General features: G+C 40.1%; 2 protein-coding genes across 4 annotated transcripts; one reads left to right on the forward strand and one right to left on the reverse strand.

Moving 5' to 3' along the window:
• The first annotated feature begins 57 nt into the window (after positions 1 to 57).
• Positions 58 to 18,025, forward strand: six5 (SIX homeobox 5). Of its 2 annotated transcripts, XM_084409003.1 has the most exons (4): positions 58 to 1,608; positions 10,152 to 10,834; positions 13,473 to 14,950; positions 15,047 to 18,025. In XM_084409003.1, exons 1-4 carry the CDS (start codon positions 1,495 to 1,497, stop codon positions 15,754 to 15,756), a joined length of 2,985 nt encoding a protein of 994 aa, XP_084265129.1. In that variant the 5' UTR covers positions 58 to 1,494; the 3' UTR covers positions 15,757 to 18,025. The 2 variants fall into 2 exon arrangements, with proteins under 2 accessions (XP_084265129.1, XP_084265130.1); XM_084409004.1 differs by lacking the exon at positions 58 to 1,608 and having other exon boundaries at positions 9,493 to 10,834.
• On the reverse strand, positions 827 to 8,183 carry tbcb (tubulin folding cofactor B). 2 transcript variants are annotated; one of them, XM_084409006.1, is made up of 7 exons: positions 7,076 to 8,183; positions 6,793 to 6,970; positions 6,086 to 6,229; positions 5,834 to 5,930; positions 4,044 to 4,235; positions 1,860 to 1,932; positions 827 to 1,730 (listed from the first exon to the last, which is right to left on the reverse strand). In XM_084409006.1, the coding sequence occupies exons 2-7, from the start codon at positions 6,910 to 6,912 to the stop codon at positions 1,616 to 1,618; spliced, it is 741 nt and encodes a 246-aa protein (XP_084265132.1). In that variant the 5' UTR covers positions 6,913 to 6,970; positions 7,076 to 8,183; the 3' UTR covers positions 827 to 1,615. The 2 variants fall into 2 exon arrangements, with proteins under 2 accessions (XP_084265132.1, XP_084265131.1); XM_084409005.1 differs by having other exon boundaries at positions 7,080 to 8,179.
• Positions 18,026 to 18,552: the final 527 nt, after the last annotated feature.

The following is an 18,552-nucleotide window of genomic DNA, read 5'->3' on the forward strand; positions in this document are numbered from 1 at the left end:
AGTAATATGCAAGCAAGAATGACAATGATTTGAAGCTCTTTTATTTTTGCAAACCATCACAATCTGGGGAGAAATGAAGTCAGACAGCAGATGTACGTCTCTAAGGTGTCTTCTAAAGAGCGCTTGATCTGGGAAACATCTGCTGTGTAAAAACATCTTTACATACATTCTAAATCATAAACATCTTAATAGACATTTTCTAAACATCTGACAGGAAACGTCCGAGACACATATTGCTGACGAGCAAACACTCTACAAAAAAAACCCCACAAAAACATGCAGATGTAAATGCAGACGTCAAATAGACGTCTCTGTGACGTACGTGTGCTATCAGGGAGGACGATACTAAAAATAAGTGCACTCAGACACATTTAAATGAACCAGAAATGCCATGAATGATGAATTCATCTCTATTTTTCTTACTTTTTTCAAAAAACTGTAGATAATTTTGCTTCTCAAGTAAATGTATCTTGATTTAAGACCGTGTGGATATTTGGAAATCAAGACAAAAACATGGAGTGAATGGAGGAAGAGATACCAGCACTTTTCTAGCATGTCTATCTCCCACAATCAATGTTTGTGCCTAAGTCTAATGTCCAGCTTTTCTACTTTTAACTCTACATTGATTTGTTAAAGAAGTGCAGCAACTGGCATTCATGTGAAACCAATAGCACTGCATGTGGACTAAAACCCAAAAAATGTTAATTATCATCTACAAGCTATCAAGATTTTAGGGCTGTACTTCACCAGTGTTTTTTCAGTACAATGTGTCCCATATGCTGCATATTCAGGCAGTTTCAGAAGAAAGACAATTTGAGCACACGTCTGCAGGTTGTCCAAAAGTGGTATTGATTTATTTGAAACACAGACATTTTGCTAAACACAGAATTCCATAAAAACAAGGCTTTTCTGTTAAATGTGAATTTGACATGCATCAAAAAGCTTACATGCCAATTTTCACAAAAAAAAAGGCAAGAATTCATCACATTTCAGTCATTAACTCTGAAAATACAGAACCATGGAAAACCGAGGCCACAGGATTCTATATTCTACAATTCATCTGTGAGCTAATCGCTAAAGTGCCTAAGAGAATGAGGGACTACGACCCTAAACGCAGTCATGTTGACGTAGAAGAATGTAGTAGGCTGCAGAAAAAGGAGGAATGACTGTACAGAATTGGCAAAAAAACGTGAAGAACATTTTCTGTTGTGGTTAGTTGGTTTCGTTTGAAGTGAAATGATTCAGCCTGGGCTCAAATTAGCTGCAGAACTTTGGAATTCAATAATGAATAAATCCACATGCAAGTGAATGCTTTAAGAGCTCAACTAGATTTTTTTAGATTTTTTTACTCTGACCTCGACTGATGTTCTCACTTTTGCCTTACTACTTCCAGTCGCCAGGGCACAGATGCATTTAAGATCATTTCTTGTGTTTGCCTGCAGGAAATTAAAGTAGAATTTTGTGCTGATCTCTTCCAGACCAGCCTAAAACAAAATGATCTGCACTGACGACAGAAAACCTTCTACCACAGCAATGTCTCACTGCATTGGTGTCAAACGACTTGAAGAAAGAGGATCTTCCTTCAGATGCTTCTTGACCGCTCATCAAGTGAGTCTTACATCTCATCTAAACCATAGTCCTCTTCGGGGAAGTCTCCCACCGTCACTGTGAGGGGCTTCACGAAGGCGCCGTATTTATGCTCGCATTCAAAGTAACGTTTCCCATTCACACTAGATCAACACAAAACAGGAAAGCATCGGTTAGACTTTCTCATAAGGTTCGAGTAAGGGTCACATTAGAACTTTTCTGAGACATGCTGGTCTTCTTCATAAACACAAATAACTTGAGCGAGCACCAACCTGCCGTCATGCTTCCCGAGCGGCTCATCGTATTTCACACCAACCCAGTGGCCTGGCTTGAAATCTACCGTACCTGAAAACAAGCAATAAACAGGCATGTGATCAGCTGAGGACACAATAGAAGGAAAACCTGCTTTTATTCCCATTCAATAGGACTACACAACAACAATAATTACTATTACAACTTTTATTATTCAAAATATTAGCCTATCTTTTATTAGTTAAATCATAAAAATCAATCAAATTAACTAAGAAATGCAAAACTATTGCCATACCACTATTGTAACGTAAAATAAGCTATTTTGATGTTAAATATTATTTAATAATAATACAAATTTATTTACAGAACAATAATATGTCTGCCTTAATTTCTTTGCTTTCAAACATTAAACCATAGCGCTTTTATTTTGGCGGAAAATCTCTGGGAGTCACCATGAAATCAAAATGGACAATTCTTGTGTGTTTTTTTTTATGGAATTTTACAGTATTTATTATGAAAGCGGTCATATAGGGATTGTCAAAGTTTTTTTTTTTTTGTCAATCTACTGAATTTTCCGTCAACGATACCAGGGACACCGAAACACCGGGGAACATGAAATTTGGTGAGCATGTAGCCCCACTAGACTTTTACGGAAAAATTTCGTTTGGTCCCCGGGGGCCACTCCCCCCCCCCGCGCTGGGCCCCCCCAAACCCAAAAAATTCAGTTTTTCCTAAATAACTACCTGAACCGTGGCACCGAGGATGAAGACATTTGCAAAGTATGTTGGTCTTAAGGGCCCACATCAACCTAGCCCATAATCGATTGTCAAAGTTTTTTAGTTTTTTTTTCCCGTCAATCTACTGAATTTTCCGTCAACGATACCAGGGACACCGAAACACCGGGGAACATGAAATTTGGTGGGCATGTAGCCCCACTAGACTTTTACAGAAAAATTTCGTTTGGTCCCAGGAGGCCACTGCCCCCCCCGCGCTGGTTTTTCCTAAATAACTACTTGAACCGTGGAACCGAGGATGAAGAAATTTTTATGGTATGTTGGTCTTAAGGGCCCACATCAACCTAGCCCATAATCACTCATTTGTGATTTGCGCCCCTCCCATAAAAAATGAAAATGCAATATTATTCTGCTTTAATCGCCCCTATCTTCAGTGGAGATGTTCAGAACTGCACCATATTTCATGTGTATGATTAACTTGACATCCTCTGGGGGTATGCTAAGTTTCGTAGAATTTCATCCATGGGGGGGTATAAAATAAATTCATTTATGTGCACATTTAGTGACTGTACACTCATCGGCCTGTAGATGGTGCTGTTGAGCGAAGGGTTGCTGGTTTAGGATGATACTGTCACACACACACATGCAGGAATACAAACAAACGCAAGCATGCACACACACTGACATCCACACGCACAGACACACACCCATACACACACATACAAATCCACATGCACAGACACACACACACAAACACACATGCGCACACACAAACACACACACAGACAGACATGCACATACTACTACTTTTTTTAGGTATATACATAAACACGCAATACAGCCAAATTGCTCCACGTCATTTATTTTTGTGGAAAGCCAGTGCAGGCCTGAGCGGCGGTCATATTTTGTACCGCCATGCGGTACATCTAGTTATAAATTATTTGCCAGTACACTTAATAATTATTTTTTTATAAATTCATGTGCCTTCATAATCTTTAAACATATCTTCCTCTGCCTCTTGCAGACTAGATTTTTATTTTTTTTTATGCTGATATCCGATGATGCGTTAACTGGCGTGAGGGCGGGACAACCTGTCACTCAAATGTGATCAACCAATAGCAAACCACAATCATCCAATCAGTTTCTGATGGACAAAATCAAGTCACAACACTTCTGTATTATGCCGACTTTAAAAGTGTCTATTTATAAATTGTACGCATTTCTCCAAGACACTGAAAACACAGGTTCACGACTCGAACGCACAGCTTATAGACTATATAATTCACATTTATTAATAGATATTTACCCCATCACTGGGCTCTATTACAGGTAACAATTACGTGCTAAATCGGAGCAGTAGGTGGGATTAAATCAGGTTATGATTTAATAACCGACCGGGCTAGTAGAAAAAAACCCTTAGTGTTGAGCCCTGATCTGAGAGGTGTGATATGAAAATGATGATGAGCTTACCCACAAACATGACGGTGCCAATCTTGGTGGGTTGCCCAGGAACTTCAACTTTACAGCGGTTTCCAGCAGCGATGGCTTCAGCCGCTGCCTTCTCTTCCTCTTCTTTCTTAGCAAGAGCCTCTTCTTGCTTGAGCCGGTTTTCCTCATTAAAACGACCCAACTTCATATTCTTCTTGAAGCTCCGTATCGAATCTGATTTGTATGAAAACTGAGCCGTTAGATATTTGCTTTTCTAACGTATTTTTAGAGAGAACAGACATTACATTAATGGTAAAGGCACTTTAAATATGTGTGATCCAAATTTCTTAGTGGTTTTGGGCGACTTAAGTTTATTGGAACTTTGTATTTCATGGGTTAAAGCAGTGAAACACTTGATTAAAAAAAAAAAATGCAATCGGAAATGTATCACAGAATGTACATTTTGGTAACACTTTATTTTACAGTGTCCTTGTTAAGTAAAGTATGCATAATTACATGTAACTAACCCTCAACCAAATCCTAATCCTACCCTAACCCTATAGGAAGTACATGTAGTTGCTTAAAGGGATAGTTAACCCAAAAATGAAAATTCTGTCAGTAATTACTCACCCTCATGTTGTTCCAACCCCGTAAGACCTTCGTTCATCTTCGGAACACAAATTAAGATATTTTTGATTAAATCTGAGAGCAGTCTCACTCCTCCATAGGCTTCTAAGGGACTGAAACTTGCTGGCCCAGAAAAGTTATTAAAGACATCGTTAATATAGTCCAAGTGACTCCAGTGGCTCAATCTTAAGTTTATCAAGCGACGAGAATACTTTTTGTGCAAAAAACCCCCCCAAAAAATGACTTAATTCCACTTTTCATTTCCTTCTCTCTGGGCCTCGAGTGAGTTCACGTAGTAAAACAGCGCAGCGCTTCTGTGTTGCACATCACACGTAGGCTCACTATTGGCCGACGCTGGTCATGTGTGTGATGCGTGTGACGTACAACACAGAAGCGCTGCACTGTTTTACTACGTGAACTCACTCGAGGCCCAGAGAGAAGGAAATGAATAGTGGAATAAAGTTGTTGTTTTTGGCCCACAAAAAGTATTCTCGTCGCTTGATAAACTTAAGATTGAGCCACCGTAGTCACTTGGACTATATTAACGATCTCTTTAATAACTTTTCTGGGCCAGCAAGTTTCAATCCCTTAGAAGTCTATGGAGGAGTGAGCCAGCTCTCAGATTTAATCAAAAATATCTTAATTTGTGTTCCGAAGATGAACGAAGGTCTTACGGGGTTGGAACAACATGAGGGTGAGTAATTACTGACAGAATTTTCATTTTTGGGTGAACTAACCCTTTAATATTACTCCGTACTGAAATATATAATTACACTGTAACAATGACACCTTAAAATAAAGTGTAACCGAAATGTTAAGGCAGCATGAGATGAAGTTGTGAATGATTCATCCTAAATGTATTATTTATTTACTTATTTTTCCTCATTATTTTCAATCAAAATGTCAACTTGGTCTTCCGGTGAAATGACAGATTCTCTGCTGACACATACAGAACTTCTCCAATCGTTTAGTCTGCTTAAACCTGTCCCTTTCTCACAGTCGACTGCAATCTCACATTTAGTCGATCTGCTGCCTTCAATCCGATCAGCAAACGACTGATAGAAGCAAGGCTACATGTTTCACTGAGATGTGTGTCACAACTTCATGACTGACTGACTATTTGAGCAGTCACTGTAAGTTGCTATACATTTAAATCACTCATCAAATGTGTCGCAGGCAGAAATTTGACGCCATGTTTCGATTACCTGCCCTTTTTTCATAGGCATCATCAGAGATCTCGAATTTCTCCACCTTCGACAAATCAGTGAACTCTCCGCTCTGCGCACCACTGCGGTCTGTCACCTGCACACAGCAGAAGAATTACATCTTTATTAATGCCAGCAAAACGGTTTCAAAATGTCCAGAACCGCACAGTTCTGAAGCTTTGATCATCGACACGTTGCAATTTTGTAATGTCACTCGCTTTGGGTGTGTGTCAGAAAGGAATTGATACCCACATGTATTCTGCAGTCATCATCCACATGATAGGAGCCGAGCAGGGCTTCATTGTTGTCTAGCTTCTGTAAGAACTTGTCTGAAGCGCTGAACAGATCGAGGTCCATACAGGCAGCCGGGGTTCCCACAATCATCTCAAGTTTACTCTGTAAAACAAATGCACATGTTCAGTTGGACTTAAACTAAAACAGAAATATGACTCCAAATAGAACCTTATAGAATAGAGACCTTTATTAAACCCCATACTTTTATGATGGATGGATGAACTTTTTTTGGGCTTCAAAATCTACCAAAAATGATTTTAAATCATGGACAGTCTGCATGTTTTACACAATTGTTACTGAGCAACTCTACCCTACAAAAAAAAAAATAAAAAAAAATAATAATAATAATAATAATGATTACAAAAAAAAATACCACAATCGCAAATGCTGTTATGCTGAATATTAGCAATCAAGCAAGAGTGATGTTCTTGCCTGTGATCTGACAATGTTGTCACATTACATCCATAGCTTTAGAAAATACGTAGCAAACCTGTTTTGACATTTTTAACTCAAATATGGGCATTTTTAAAGAAAGCAAAGCTTCACAGCACAACATACTGCCTCCTGCAATAGGCAATTACACATATAACTTAAGTGTGACGTCTGACATATTTCTACTAGGTCATAATAAGGCCAGGACATGACGCATATCTGCACTGCCGCACCTTAAACTCTGCGATCGTTACGCCTCGGTTGAATCTCCGGTTGATCTCGAAGGAGCTGACGGTGCTGGTCACCCGCACGGACACGGTGGGGTTGCTGATGACTGTCACACTCCCGTCCATCTTCGGTTACTCAGCAAAGTCTGGTGCTGGTGCTGGTGCTGGTGTGTGTGTGGTCGAGCTGAAAATCAAATGTGTGTTTAGTATTCATGAGCAGAACAGTTGTCATGTCATCCACTGAAAGCTTGATTTTTGCTACGGCTAGCCAATATTTACATGCACTCACTCACGTGACAAGATATTCGCTTTATTCACGGCTTCAGTCAGCTTCAGATATCCTCAGTTCCACGCGAGCCACTATTTTAAAGCCTGTATTCAGAACTTAAACCCCAAAACTATTATCTACTTTGTTTTAGCTGTTAGGAAAAGATCTTCCGTCACAGAGACCACACCGCTAGATTCTGGAAGATTCTGCCCACCCATATTTACCTTTGAGCCAATTAAAAAACGGTAATTGGGCGGGCTTTTGAATTCAACCAATAGTAATCCGCTAGGAGTCTTTCAGTGGGCGGGGAATACGTACTCTGTCGAATCGGGCTGCTCAGTGAAACCTTTTATTATCCAATCGCTGTTTGTTTTGTTGAAGCAGACCGCTCCCAAATCTGCCAGAAAATACAAATGTCTGCAGTGCCAATGTGTTCCACACGATGCTGCTAGAGTTTCAGAAACTCCTGGAAAAGACGACATCCGTCAGTAAATCAATTCTCCAGCCATTTTACAGATTTTTTTTAATCTTACTAGTAGTTGTACTAGTACTGTCTTACTAAAAAGTTTTTTTTTAACTGAAACATAAAGTAGCCATTCCGACTAGTTATGACATATGACAACTAAAATGCAAAATTGTAACTGGTAAAATAAATGTTAGGCTACTGGTTTGGGATATTAATAGGTACTAGATAGATAGTAGTTGCCTAACTATTGTAATAACGAAGAAATGAGGACTGGTACCAAATTAAAAGCTAATAGTAAAAGTAAAATACATGCTAGGAATACAACAGTTCATGTGCACCACAGGTCATGTGATTTTGCCAAGCAAGACATGTTCCTGGATCAACTATTTTGTTGATCCTGGAACAACATTCCTGTCCGAAAATTGAGTCCTAACCATAAGTTATCCCTAAAATCAGAAGGAAATAAGTGAATAACACTGATGTAGAAGCACCTAACCCTGGTTTGTATAAACTTGACATCAACTGTAAACTTGTCCCTCAGATCTGATTGGTTGATTGGAATGTTGTTCTAGGATCAACAAAGATGTTTATCCAGGAACATGTTGTACTTGGTGAAATCAGGTTTACCATTTCATGCAAGTAATAATAAAAAATCATATTTTTTTTTACTTTTCACTACTGGGATTGTGACAATGCAATAAGTAGCCTACTGTCAATGTTAAACTTTCTTTAAAATTGTACCATTTGTTACCAACATTACTTAACATGAACAGTGAAAAAAAAATCTAAAGCATTTATTGATATTTATGTTACTTTGGTATGTGATCTTAGTAAATATTATTTAATTGACCTGAGCTAACATGAACTAACAATGAACAGTTGTATTTTTATTAACTAACATTAACAAAGATTTATAAATACTGTAACAAATATATTTCTCATTGTTAGTTAATCCATTACTAATGTTAGTTGGACTTTATTTTAAATAACCAAACTTTCCAGTTTGTTGAAATACTTTCAGAGCTGGTATACAAAAGTTTTTATACAAGAATATAAGACATGATAGCCTGAAAATCAAGGCAAATGTAATCTTGACTCCACAGTGGCAAATAAAGTGCTTTGGAAAACTGCTACTTATTTGCAGAGTTCTTCACTGCGAAACAGGACTGGTTATGTTGAAAGGCAAGTGTGCACAGGCAGAAGATCAAAGGGTTGAGGGGTTTTGGGCTGAGAGGATAGACAGTTGTAGGATGGGGGTGACAGACTACAGCCTGATTTCCCGCCTTCCTGAAAACAAAGTTTACATTCTTGCAAATGGATCATATGGAGGTACAGAGCTCTGCTTCATCTCATTCTGTCCTTCTGCTTCCAGGTGTGCGTGTCCTCTTTCACATTTAAACCCTTACTCTCCCTGTCCATCCAGCATGCAAAGTTTTAAAAAACGCACAAACACACACACACACACACACACACACACACACACACACACACACACACACACACACACACACACACACACACACACACACACACACACACACACACACACACACAGACTCTCTCTCTCTCTCTCTCTCACACACGTTAGTTTCACTAATGAGGACATTGCATAGACTTGCATCGATTTTATATTTTATGGCCTAACCCAAACCGTATACCCAAAATCTAACCATCACAGAAACATGTGCAGAACACTAGATTTAAATAAAAACATGTTTTGGCTTATTTATAAGCATTTTTAAGTATAAAATGTCCTCTCTAGTCGGTTGTCATAATATTTCACTATATAGGTGAGGACATTTGACCTTCAGCCAAACCTGTACACACACACACACACACACACACACACACACACACACACATGTTGTTTTCATGTTCTATGGGACTTTAATGATTTGTATACTGTATATTCTCTCCCCTTACACTAACCCTACCCTTAAACCCACCCATCACAGAAAACTATCTGCATTTTCAAAAAACATCACTTAGTGTGATTTATAAGCTGTTTTCCTCATTGGGGCCAAAAAATGTCCACACAAGGACAAGGATTTCGGATATTACCGTCTTTGTGTGTGGACATTTTGTGAGGTTTACCAGGAATACACTCACACACACACACACACACACACACACGTTGGTTGTTGCTAGACATCTCACAACATCTGTTGTCTCTGTGAATTTTCCTAGTGACACACTAAAGCTAAGTAGGCCTAACCCTGTTTTACTTAATATATAAAAGTTTAGGTGGGGCTAATAAAACGGCCTGATCAATGGGTTCATTAAAGCCAATTCCGGTATGAGAACAGACAATCTACAGTATATGTATGTAGATAGATCTTCATGTCCACGTGTGAGTCTGAAATGAGTTGTATACAAACACACAAACTAAGAGTGAGGATTGCACAATGGTAAAGCAGCAGCAGGCCTGCGGAGGATGATGATGATGATGATGATGTCTGGATGGGGGAGGTTGACGAAACGCAGGGGCGTGACGCACGCACGCACGCCTCGCTCTGAAGCGGCGCTCGCTCGCTCGCCTACGGGAGAATGGGAGAGAGACACACAGAAGGGGAGGGAGGAGGAACTTGAAGGAAAAAAGTTAAAATAAAAATGGCTTCCTTGTCTTTGGAGTCCTCAGAACAAACTGAAAACGGCCCAAAGGAGTCCACGCAAGACGAAGCTAAAGTGAAAGAGGAGACGGATCCAGATCCGGACCCGGACGAAGTTTCGGAACAACTGCTCCAAAGCTTCCAGAACTCGGCGCTCAGTTTTTCCACCGATCAAGTCGCGTGTCTGTGCGAAGCGCTCCTGCAAGCGGGCAATGTGGATCGCCTGTGGAGATTCCTCTCCACCATCCCTCCTTCGGCAGATCTGCTACGTGGCAACGAGACCCTGCTGAAGGCCCAGGCTCTGGTCGCATTTCACCGGGAGGAATTCAAAGAATTGTACGCCATCCTAGACAGTCACGACTTCCACCCGAGTAACCATGGGTTCCTTCAAGACCTCTACTTGAAGGCGCGCTACAAGGAGGCTGAGAGGTCCCGGGGTCGCAGTCTGGGCGCCGTGGACAAATATCGATTGCGCAAAAAGTTTCCTTTGCCCAAAACCATTTGGGACGGAGAGGAGACGGTGTACTGCTTCAAGGAGAAGTCGCGCAACGCTCTGAAGGAATGTTACAAGATCAACAGGTATCCCACTCCGGTCGAGAAGAAGAATTTAGCCAAAGTTACCGGACTTTCTTTGACTCAAGTGAGCAACTGGTTCAAGAATCGCCGACAGAGGGACCGGACCCCGTCCGGCACCAACAGCAAAAGGTAAGTGCATTGCATTTCGCTTAACAGGGCTTTCTTTCAGGCCCAAGAGAGGCTTTCTTGAGCTGTAAACAAATCTCTATTGTGTGCGAGGTTTACACTAGGACGAGGGTGTGAGCTACACATATTGAGTGCCCAGTCTTGTTACTTTCTCACTTTACTGTATACTCTTCATGCAGGCCTATTTTATTGTTTGGGTGAATGCATAGCTGTGAAAAGATACATATATTTCTTGCACTATCATTGTTAACTGAAGTGTTTGACAAGTGAAAATGACATGGAGATCTTAGAAAACAAGGCTGAAAGCATGTTGCTTTGTTGTGAAATGTGAGATAGGGGCGCCAGGAGTGGCTCCAGTTTCCTGAAACTCTGCACCACAATGACTCTCTGGCCATGGACTGTTCAATCTCAGGATGGAGGGGACATTGAGGGGACTGAAGTATTGCAGAAGCCACACTAATGTCAGACAGTGTAGTTTTAGTGTTTATTATTATATTCGTTTTTATCAACTAGGGCTAGAGAAACTATTTTCAATCTCTTTTAATAAACTGCTGTTTTGTTCCCTAAAACCACCACATGTATGTTGTGCAAATGCCTATATTTTCAAGATTACATAATATAATGCAAAAAATACAATAAATATTCAAAATAATGAAAATTCACATAAAAATACAAAAGTAGTACATGAAAACCACACTTTAAACAAACACAAAACATACCAAGATCAAGAACTAAAAAAACAATGGAAATCATAATACTAATATTAAATGCATTGCAAACATTTTTTTAAGTATTTTTTTTAACAGATCAAGAGATGGTACAGATTCCATGTTTAGTAGTATACCTTGAAGCTCATTCCAGGCTTTTGATTGGAAAAGACAGATCTACCAAGCTCTGTGCAGGAAAATGGTCTTTAGTAAAAGTTTTCTGTTGATCTGGTTCTATGCTAGCAATAGTAAGCAAAATAGATATGTACTACGGTAACTTGCCCAGTAAAGCTTTTAAAATAAAATTTAACCTGATTTAACCACTGTGTCATTTCATATAAATTACAAAGATGTGTACAGACACTTGCACCAGTTACAATTTGTAAAGCAGCATGATAGATTACATGCAGTAAAACAAAGGTGCATGCAATTCATAATAAATTACATCACTATAGTCCAATACTGACAACAAGGCACTCTGGACTAATCTATTTCTAGCAATAAAAAATAAAAAACCTAATTTTCATTTTTTTTTTTATGAAAATAAAAACCTAACCTTGGTCTATTAATATTAATACCAAAAGTCAATTTATCATCAAGCCAGATACCAAATATTTTTAAGAGACGTCCCTCTCAAGATAAGTGCCATCAAATGTTTCAACCATAAAATCAATGGGTGATAATTAGTGGTCGACCGATATTGATATTTTTATTTATTGCTGATGCCGATATTTTAGAGAACAGGGTGGCCAATGGCCCATACAAGGCGGTTATATGTATAATTTTTCACTTAATTAATAAATTAGAACTTTTTGATTCTGAAATGCTTTTACAGTATTTTCACAAATAAAGACACTGTAAAAAAATATATGAATAAAAAGGAAGTAAACACTAACCAACTTATATTTTTTCAAATAAAGACAAGGTAACTAATTTTACATACAGCACACAGTGAAAATGAATATGACAGTGGGCAACTGGATATAGCACAGCATAGTTTTGAAATCAAGGGTTTAAAGTTTGGCGATTGTCAAGCGACAGCTGAACTCTCCTGTCCGCATTCAGTTCACACGGACAGACTCTTATGCACTGAGTACACATTTTATGCCGTATAAAAGTCCGTATAAAAAAAACGAATTGGCCGATGCCAATATATCAACCTTGCCGATATATCAGTTGACCACTGGTGATTATCTGAAAAATCATATATTTAGGTTTTTTTTTTAGTGTTTGGCACTGATTTTAAGGGCGTTTTCACACCTGAAAGTCCGCACCAAGGTCCGAACCAAAGTTCATGTTTTGATACATTTTATGCATTCGGTAAGTTTTGGTTTGGTTTCACATTGCAATTATGCGAGCGCACTAAAGAACTTTACATGACATACTTGCGTCCTGTCGTCATCATCTATGTGGGCTGCATCTTGACATTGATTGGTTTGTAAACGGACGTGCGTCTGACGTCAGCGTGTTGTCAATTCGGCGGGTAACTTTGACAAGAATGAATGAACAGACGCATATCGTTGCCACTATACTGTTATTATTACGGCATTATTCCCTGCATTACCAACTATACTCGAGGCTAGTTCAAATTCGCCAAATGAACGTCCTCGTTGTGCAAACATTTTATCGTCGCTAACATTTTTCACACATGTAACTTTGATTCGGATCAGACTGAAAAGTCCGAAAATCCGGACCAAACAAGGTAGGTGTGAAAGGGCCCTAAGTTAACAGGTGATGTCTGGAATAAATAAAAAGCGGTAGAGAGTAATCTAGGTTTTTTTGTCAGACCACAAGCTTTACTGGGTCTGGTTTTTAATTAATTTATGTTTCTCCATTGATACAGATGTCAAAAAGTATTTGAGGATTGGACATTGATGGTAGACATTGATTGAAACTACATTAAGCCAAATGTAATATTTCTGTCTCTTCTTTAGTGAATCTGATGGGAACCACAGCACAGAAGATGAAGCCAGCAAAGGAGATCTGGAGGATATTACTGACAAACCTGCTGCTCTAGAGACAGGCAGCTCCAATGCTTCTCTTATATCCCTCACTGGTGCTCCTTGCAGTACTGGTCAGCTTATTCTCAACAGCACCGGGGGATTCCTCACAAGCTCTCATCCACTGCTGCTCAATGGGAGCCCTATACTCTCCGGGGCAGGAACCGGGGTCATCATTAATGGGTTGACACTGAGCGATGGCCACACAGTCACTCTCAGTCCTGTTACAGCTAATTCACCATTGCTACTTAATGGGGCTCAAGTAATCTCCAAAGATGAACGAGGCATCACTGATATGGAGGCCCAAGGCAGCCTGCCCACTGTGGTTCTGAATCCACAAGCCAGTCTAACCAGCACAATACCTCTCTCTCTTAGCGAAGACGCCAAAACGGCCAGCAGCAATGTTTCTCCGCTGGATTTCATCAGTTTTCCAGAAGTCTTGAAGAATCCAGATAATAATCAGTCAGTGCCTACAAACTCTATGTCCTCGTCCGCCATCTCTACTTCTGTCATCTCTGCCACGTCTCTTCCTTCGGTGATACTGGCCCCAAATCGTATTTCTACATCAACAACTGGCTGTGTGAGTTCAGTCATCTCCAGTCCCATGGTGCCATTACAGCCAACACATCCACCGGAAATTGTTATATTAGGAAAGGCTGACCCTCACTCACCGCCTTGCAGCTCTGTCTCCAGCCCTCAGGTGCTGTCTTTACCACAGGTGGTACCATCGATACAGGGCGTTCCAGTTTCTCAACTGATGCAGCCTACATCCGGAACCACAGTGTCATCTTGCCCCCAGCTTGTTCCAGTCTCCCCGGTCAATCCACAGTTACCCCAAGTCCCCATTTCTCAGTTTCAGACACAGACCTTGCACATTGGTCCAAGATTTGCTCAAGCCCAGCATCAAAATGGCTCCACCACACTAATCACCAGTAGTGCTTTATCACTCCCCCAGATGGCTGATGGACATGTTACACAAGTGCTTACACCTCAGCTAGGAGATGAATCTACTTCAGCCACTCTTCAACAGATACAGACCTCTATGGGGACGCAAGTCATTCCCATCTCCTCCCCAACTCAAGTTGTTCCCATATCCCAACCCAAAGACTTAGGCCAACCTCAGCTGGTCCCCCTGTCACTGCCTCAACTTATGCCTGTGACATCCATTGCGGGAACTCCAACTGGAACCCTTTCCTTCCCTCAGGTGGTCCCAGCAACACCATCTCTTTCCATCCCGTCCCCAGGAGGTGCTTTCCAGATTTTGACATCTGGAGCTGGAACAGGATTGAGTGTTGCCCAGGGACCGATACGCCTTAGCCCAATAGGGCCTCCTCAGAGTGTCCCTACTGGAACCATCCCGGGTGTTCAGCTTCTCAACTCTGGGGTGATTCAGCTTCCGTCTGCCTCTACAGGTATGTCACATATGTTAATTTCACCAGCAGTGGAGAATAGATGTGTTTTTTTTGTCTTTCTGTAATGAGATGTCTTTACTCTGCTTTTGTGTCCAGGCAACTTCCTCTTAGCAGGTGGCATCGGGGGCAGTCCCATCTTAAGTGTTCAAAACGGCAAACTCATCCTTACTATCCCAGCTGGCATCCAGTTTGCCAGCATGCCTGTCAAGTCCGTCCCAGACAATTTGGTTTCAAGCAACAGCACCTTTGATCCTCAAACCTCAGCTGTACATCCACTCGAGAATCAACAAGCACCTTTACTCACTGCTCAAACCTTAAATTCACTACAACCATCTCCTTTGGGATTTGTTGGGTCCTCTACGCTTTACTGCAGCCCTGAGCCAGGGACCATTGCCAACCCAACCCCAGGAGCCTCTCCGAACACCCCAGACTCATCAAGCACTCCCACTCCTACAGGCATCCTACAATCCCAGCAGACCCTTAGCCCTGATAGCATGCTGCCACTCAGTCCAATCTGTAGCGGTGTGGCATCTGGGACCCACCTTTCCCAGCCAGTCTGGAGCCCTGTCCCACTGTCTTCCTCTGCTGGTCTGACATTATTTGACATACGTGGGAAAGGGGATCTTCCAGAGGACCCCGCCTTGTTGGGCCTGCCAGGAGGAGAGTCCCTCCTGATGGGCACTCCTCCTCCGGGTGAGGACGTAGAGAGAGATTCTCAGCTGGATGAAGTGGAGGACATGGACGGGGACTCGAAAATTCTTACACAACTGCAGTCTGTCCCTGTGGATGATGACCTGGGCTTGTAATGACCAGTTCTGCTGACAGCCTGCTAGATGCAGTTCGTGTTAAATCTCAGCCTCGCTAGACCCATGTCCCTGAAGCGAGAGGAACTATGATTCTTTCCTCACTTTTCCTTGTGTAGGTTAAGGCTTAAATAGTGGAAGTATTCAATCTCATAACTAAGTTGTTGAAAAGAGCCTCTCTCATATATCTTGAATTCATTTGTGAAAACAATGTATTAAGCAAGGGCATGACTAGAGATTTTAATATCAGTAGAGGTAAAGGCACTGCCGTTTTGTCAGATGACATTTGTATAACCAATATTCACCTCTAGAAATGTAAGTTTGAGTAACATGTTAGCTCTGATTTTGATGAAACACAGAGCTTGTGGCTTGTTACAAGGCTGGTAAAAAGGCACTAATGTGTACAAGGCAATCAAGATTGTTTTATCTGGGAGTGAAGAGCATGCAGGAATGCCTTCGATTGTGCCTTATGTTTTTGTTACTTCTCATTTTTTATAGATAAAATGACTCTGAACAGAACTTTTATCATTTAAGCATACAAGTCATATTAGGTTTCCCTCCTAGAGACAATGTAATAGAGGTAAATACATGTTTAAGGCTATCCTGGAGTGAAATGGGTCTGAACATGAGCTAGGTATTGAGCTAGGCATTTGGGCTCATAAAGATCCATAGATGCACCGGCAGCACCTTGCACTGGGAGAAGGAAATCCGATAGAGCGGTTCAATAAACGCACAGCACTGGGTGGAACACACTAACCTTTAAATGTGCCTGTCACAACTGCATTGGATAAACTGCATGCAAACAGCTTGGTTCAAGTGCTGTTTCAATTCCTTTTCTTAACCTTGGTGAGTGGATGGTGCATGTATCAGATCTGTGGATGGCAAGATGCTTGGACATACTTTGAACACACAGTGAAAGCACTCCTACCATTTTTGTTGTTTTATATTCTTTGTATACGATAAGTTCATGCTCTAAGCTCACCGTGGAAATCCTGTACGTTTTGATATGACAGATAATTGACATTGGTTTCCGTAGATAAACCATTGAGCTTACTCAAGCATTCCAGCTCATTGCTATGAAACTGTGTATAAACGTATGTAGGCTCTAGTGTTTGAAGGGAATTGAAGTACTGAATATTAGTCTATGCAACTGTTCTGCATGATAACTGAACCCTAAGATTTGTTTACTGTTAAAAACAGCCACTTCTTACACTACAGATCCACCATGTACATGTACAGTGAAATGTGTTTTGTTTTTTTTCATGGTTTTCATTTGTCCTGTTTTTCCTCTTTTTATTCAACTAATTTTAATCAAATGCAGTTTAGTCTAGGTGGTTCAAATCTACAAGTATGACTTTTTTTTTTTTTTTACACAACTGATTTGCTTAATGCAGAGCAGCTCTTTATGTTTTGCACATTTTAACGTTTATTTGTGAAGCATTTACATTTTTATTTCTGGCCCTACAATATTTGGTGCTATCTTTAAACCATTCAACTGTACATTTAAGGTTTTTGTGGAATATTAGGCCTGTGAGATTTTGATGTTTTTCCTTGGTGCACAGTAGTCAACCCTGTGTTAACTCTAGCCCAAAGTAGACCTGTATTTTTATGTCTGTTTTTATTTTTAACAATATTTAATGCATTTACCAATCATTTTTGGGTCATTTTATGATAACCTTAAAGCTCATTATAGCTTAGGTCTACACTCCATTTTGTGTGAGTTTTTGCTTTGTTTAGCATCTATTTCACATTTATGTTACATAGAATGATGTTATATTGACTTACCAAAGTTCCCCCAAGCACCTGGACAATGTTTCAACTTTTTTGGAAAGTAAGGGAATGTGTGTGTGTGTGTGTGTGTGTGTGTGTGTGTGTGTGTGTGTGTGTGTGTGTGTGTGTGTGTGTGTGTGTGTGTGTGTGTGTGTGTGTGTGTGTGTGTGTGTGTGTGTATGTGTTTGTCCCTGAGTATTGCTATTACTCTTCCAGAATGTAATGATTATTATGGTAATGCACATGTATTTTAGTCAGTAGTTATTATATTTGTTTGTTCTGTTCACTTTTCAATACTTTCGGTTCACATTCATGTACAAACAGAAAAATATGCAGCTGATCAAACCAAAGACTGTTTTTTTTTTTGGATCATTTCAAAGGGAGTTTTTGTCCTTTATTGTAAACAACATCTCTTTTTACAGAGGTGTGTTTTGTATTGAATAGTTATTTTATTTTTTATATTCCATTTTATTGTGATATGTAATAAACATATATAATGCTACCTGAATGCTCTTTGTTTAAAATTAATCTAAGTTACATGTTTTTAGAGGCACTTTTACTGAAATGCCTTCGGCTTAGTACAGCGACATAAAAATATATTGTTTTCCCTCTAGAAGGTAACCAACACACACTTTCTTCATATCATTACTCGCATGTATATGGATGGATGGATGGATGGATGGATGGATAGATAGATGGATAGATAGATAGATGGATAGATGGATGGATGGATGGATGGATGGATGGATGGATGGATGGATAGATAGATAGATAGATAGATAGATAGATAGATAGATAGATAGATAGATAGATAGATAGATAGATAGATAGATAGATAGATAGATAGATAGATAGACAAACACTTATTTCTACAATGCAATGTCTAACCAAATTGTCTAACAAATTGCTGCCACCATGATTTGATTAGAAAATAAGATTGCCTTCACATTTAAATAAGCTCCATTGTGCACCTGACATTTTCCCCAGGTAATTGATACAAATACAAACAACACAGTCTGAGAGATCTGT

The sequence above is a fragment of the Rutilus rutilus genome, assembly GCF_951802725.1.
Source record: "Rutilus rutilus genome assembly, chromosome: 5".
In the NCBI taxonomy this organism is placed as follows: Eukaryota; Metazoa; Chordata; class Actinopteri; order Cypriniformes; family Leuciscidae; genus Rutilus; species Rutilus rutilus.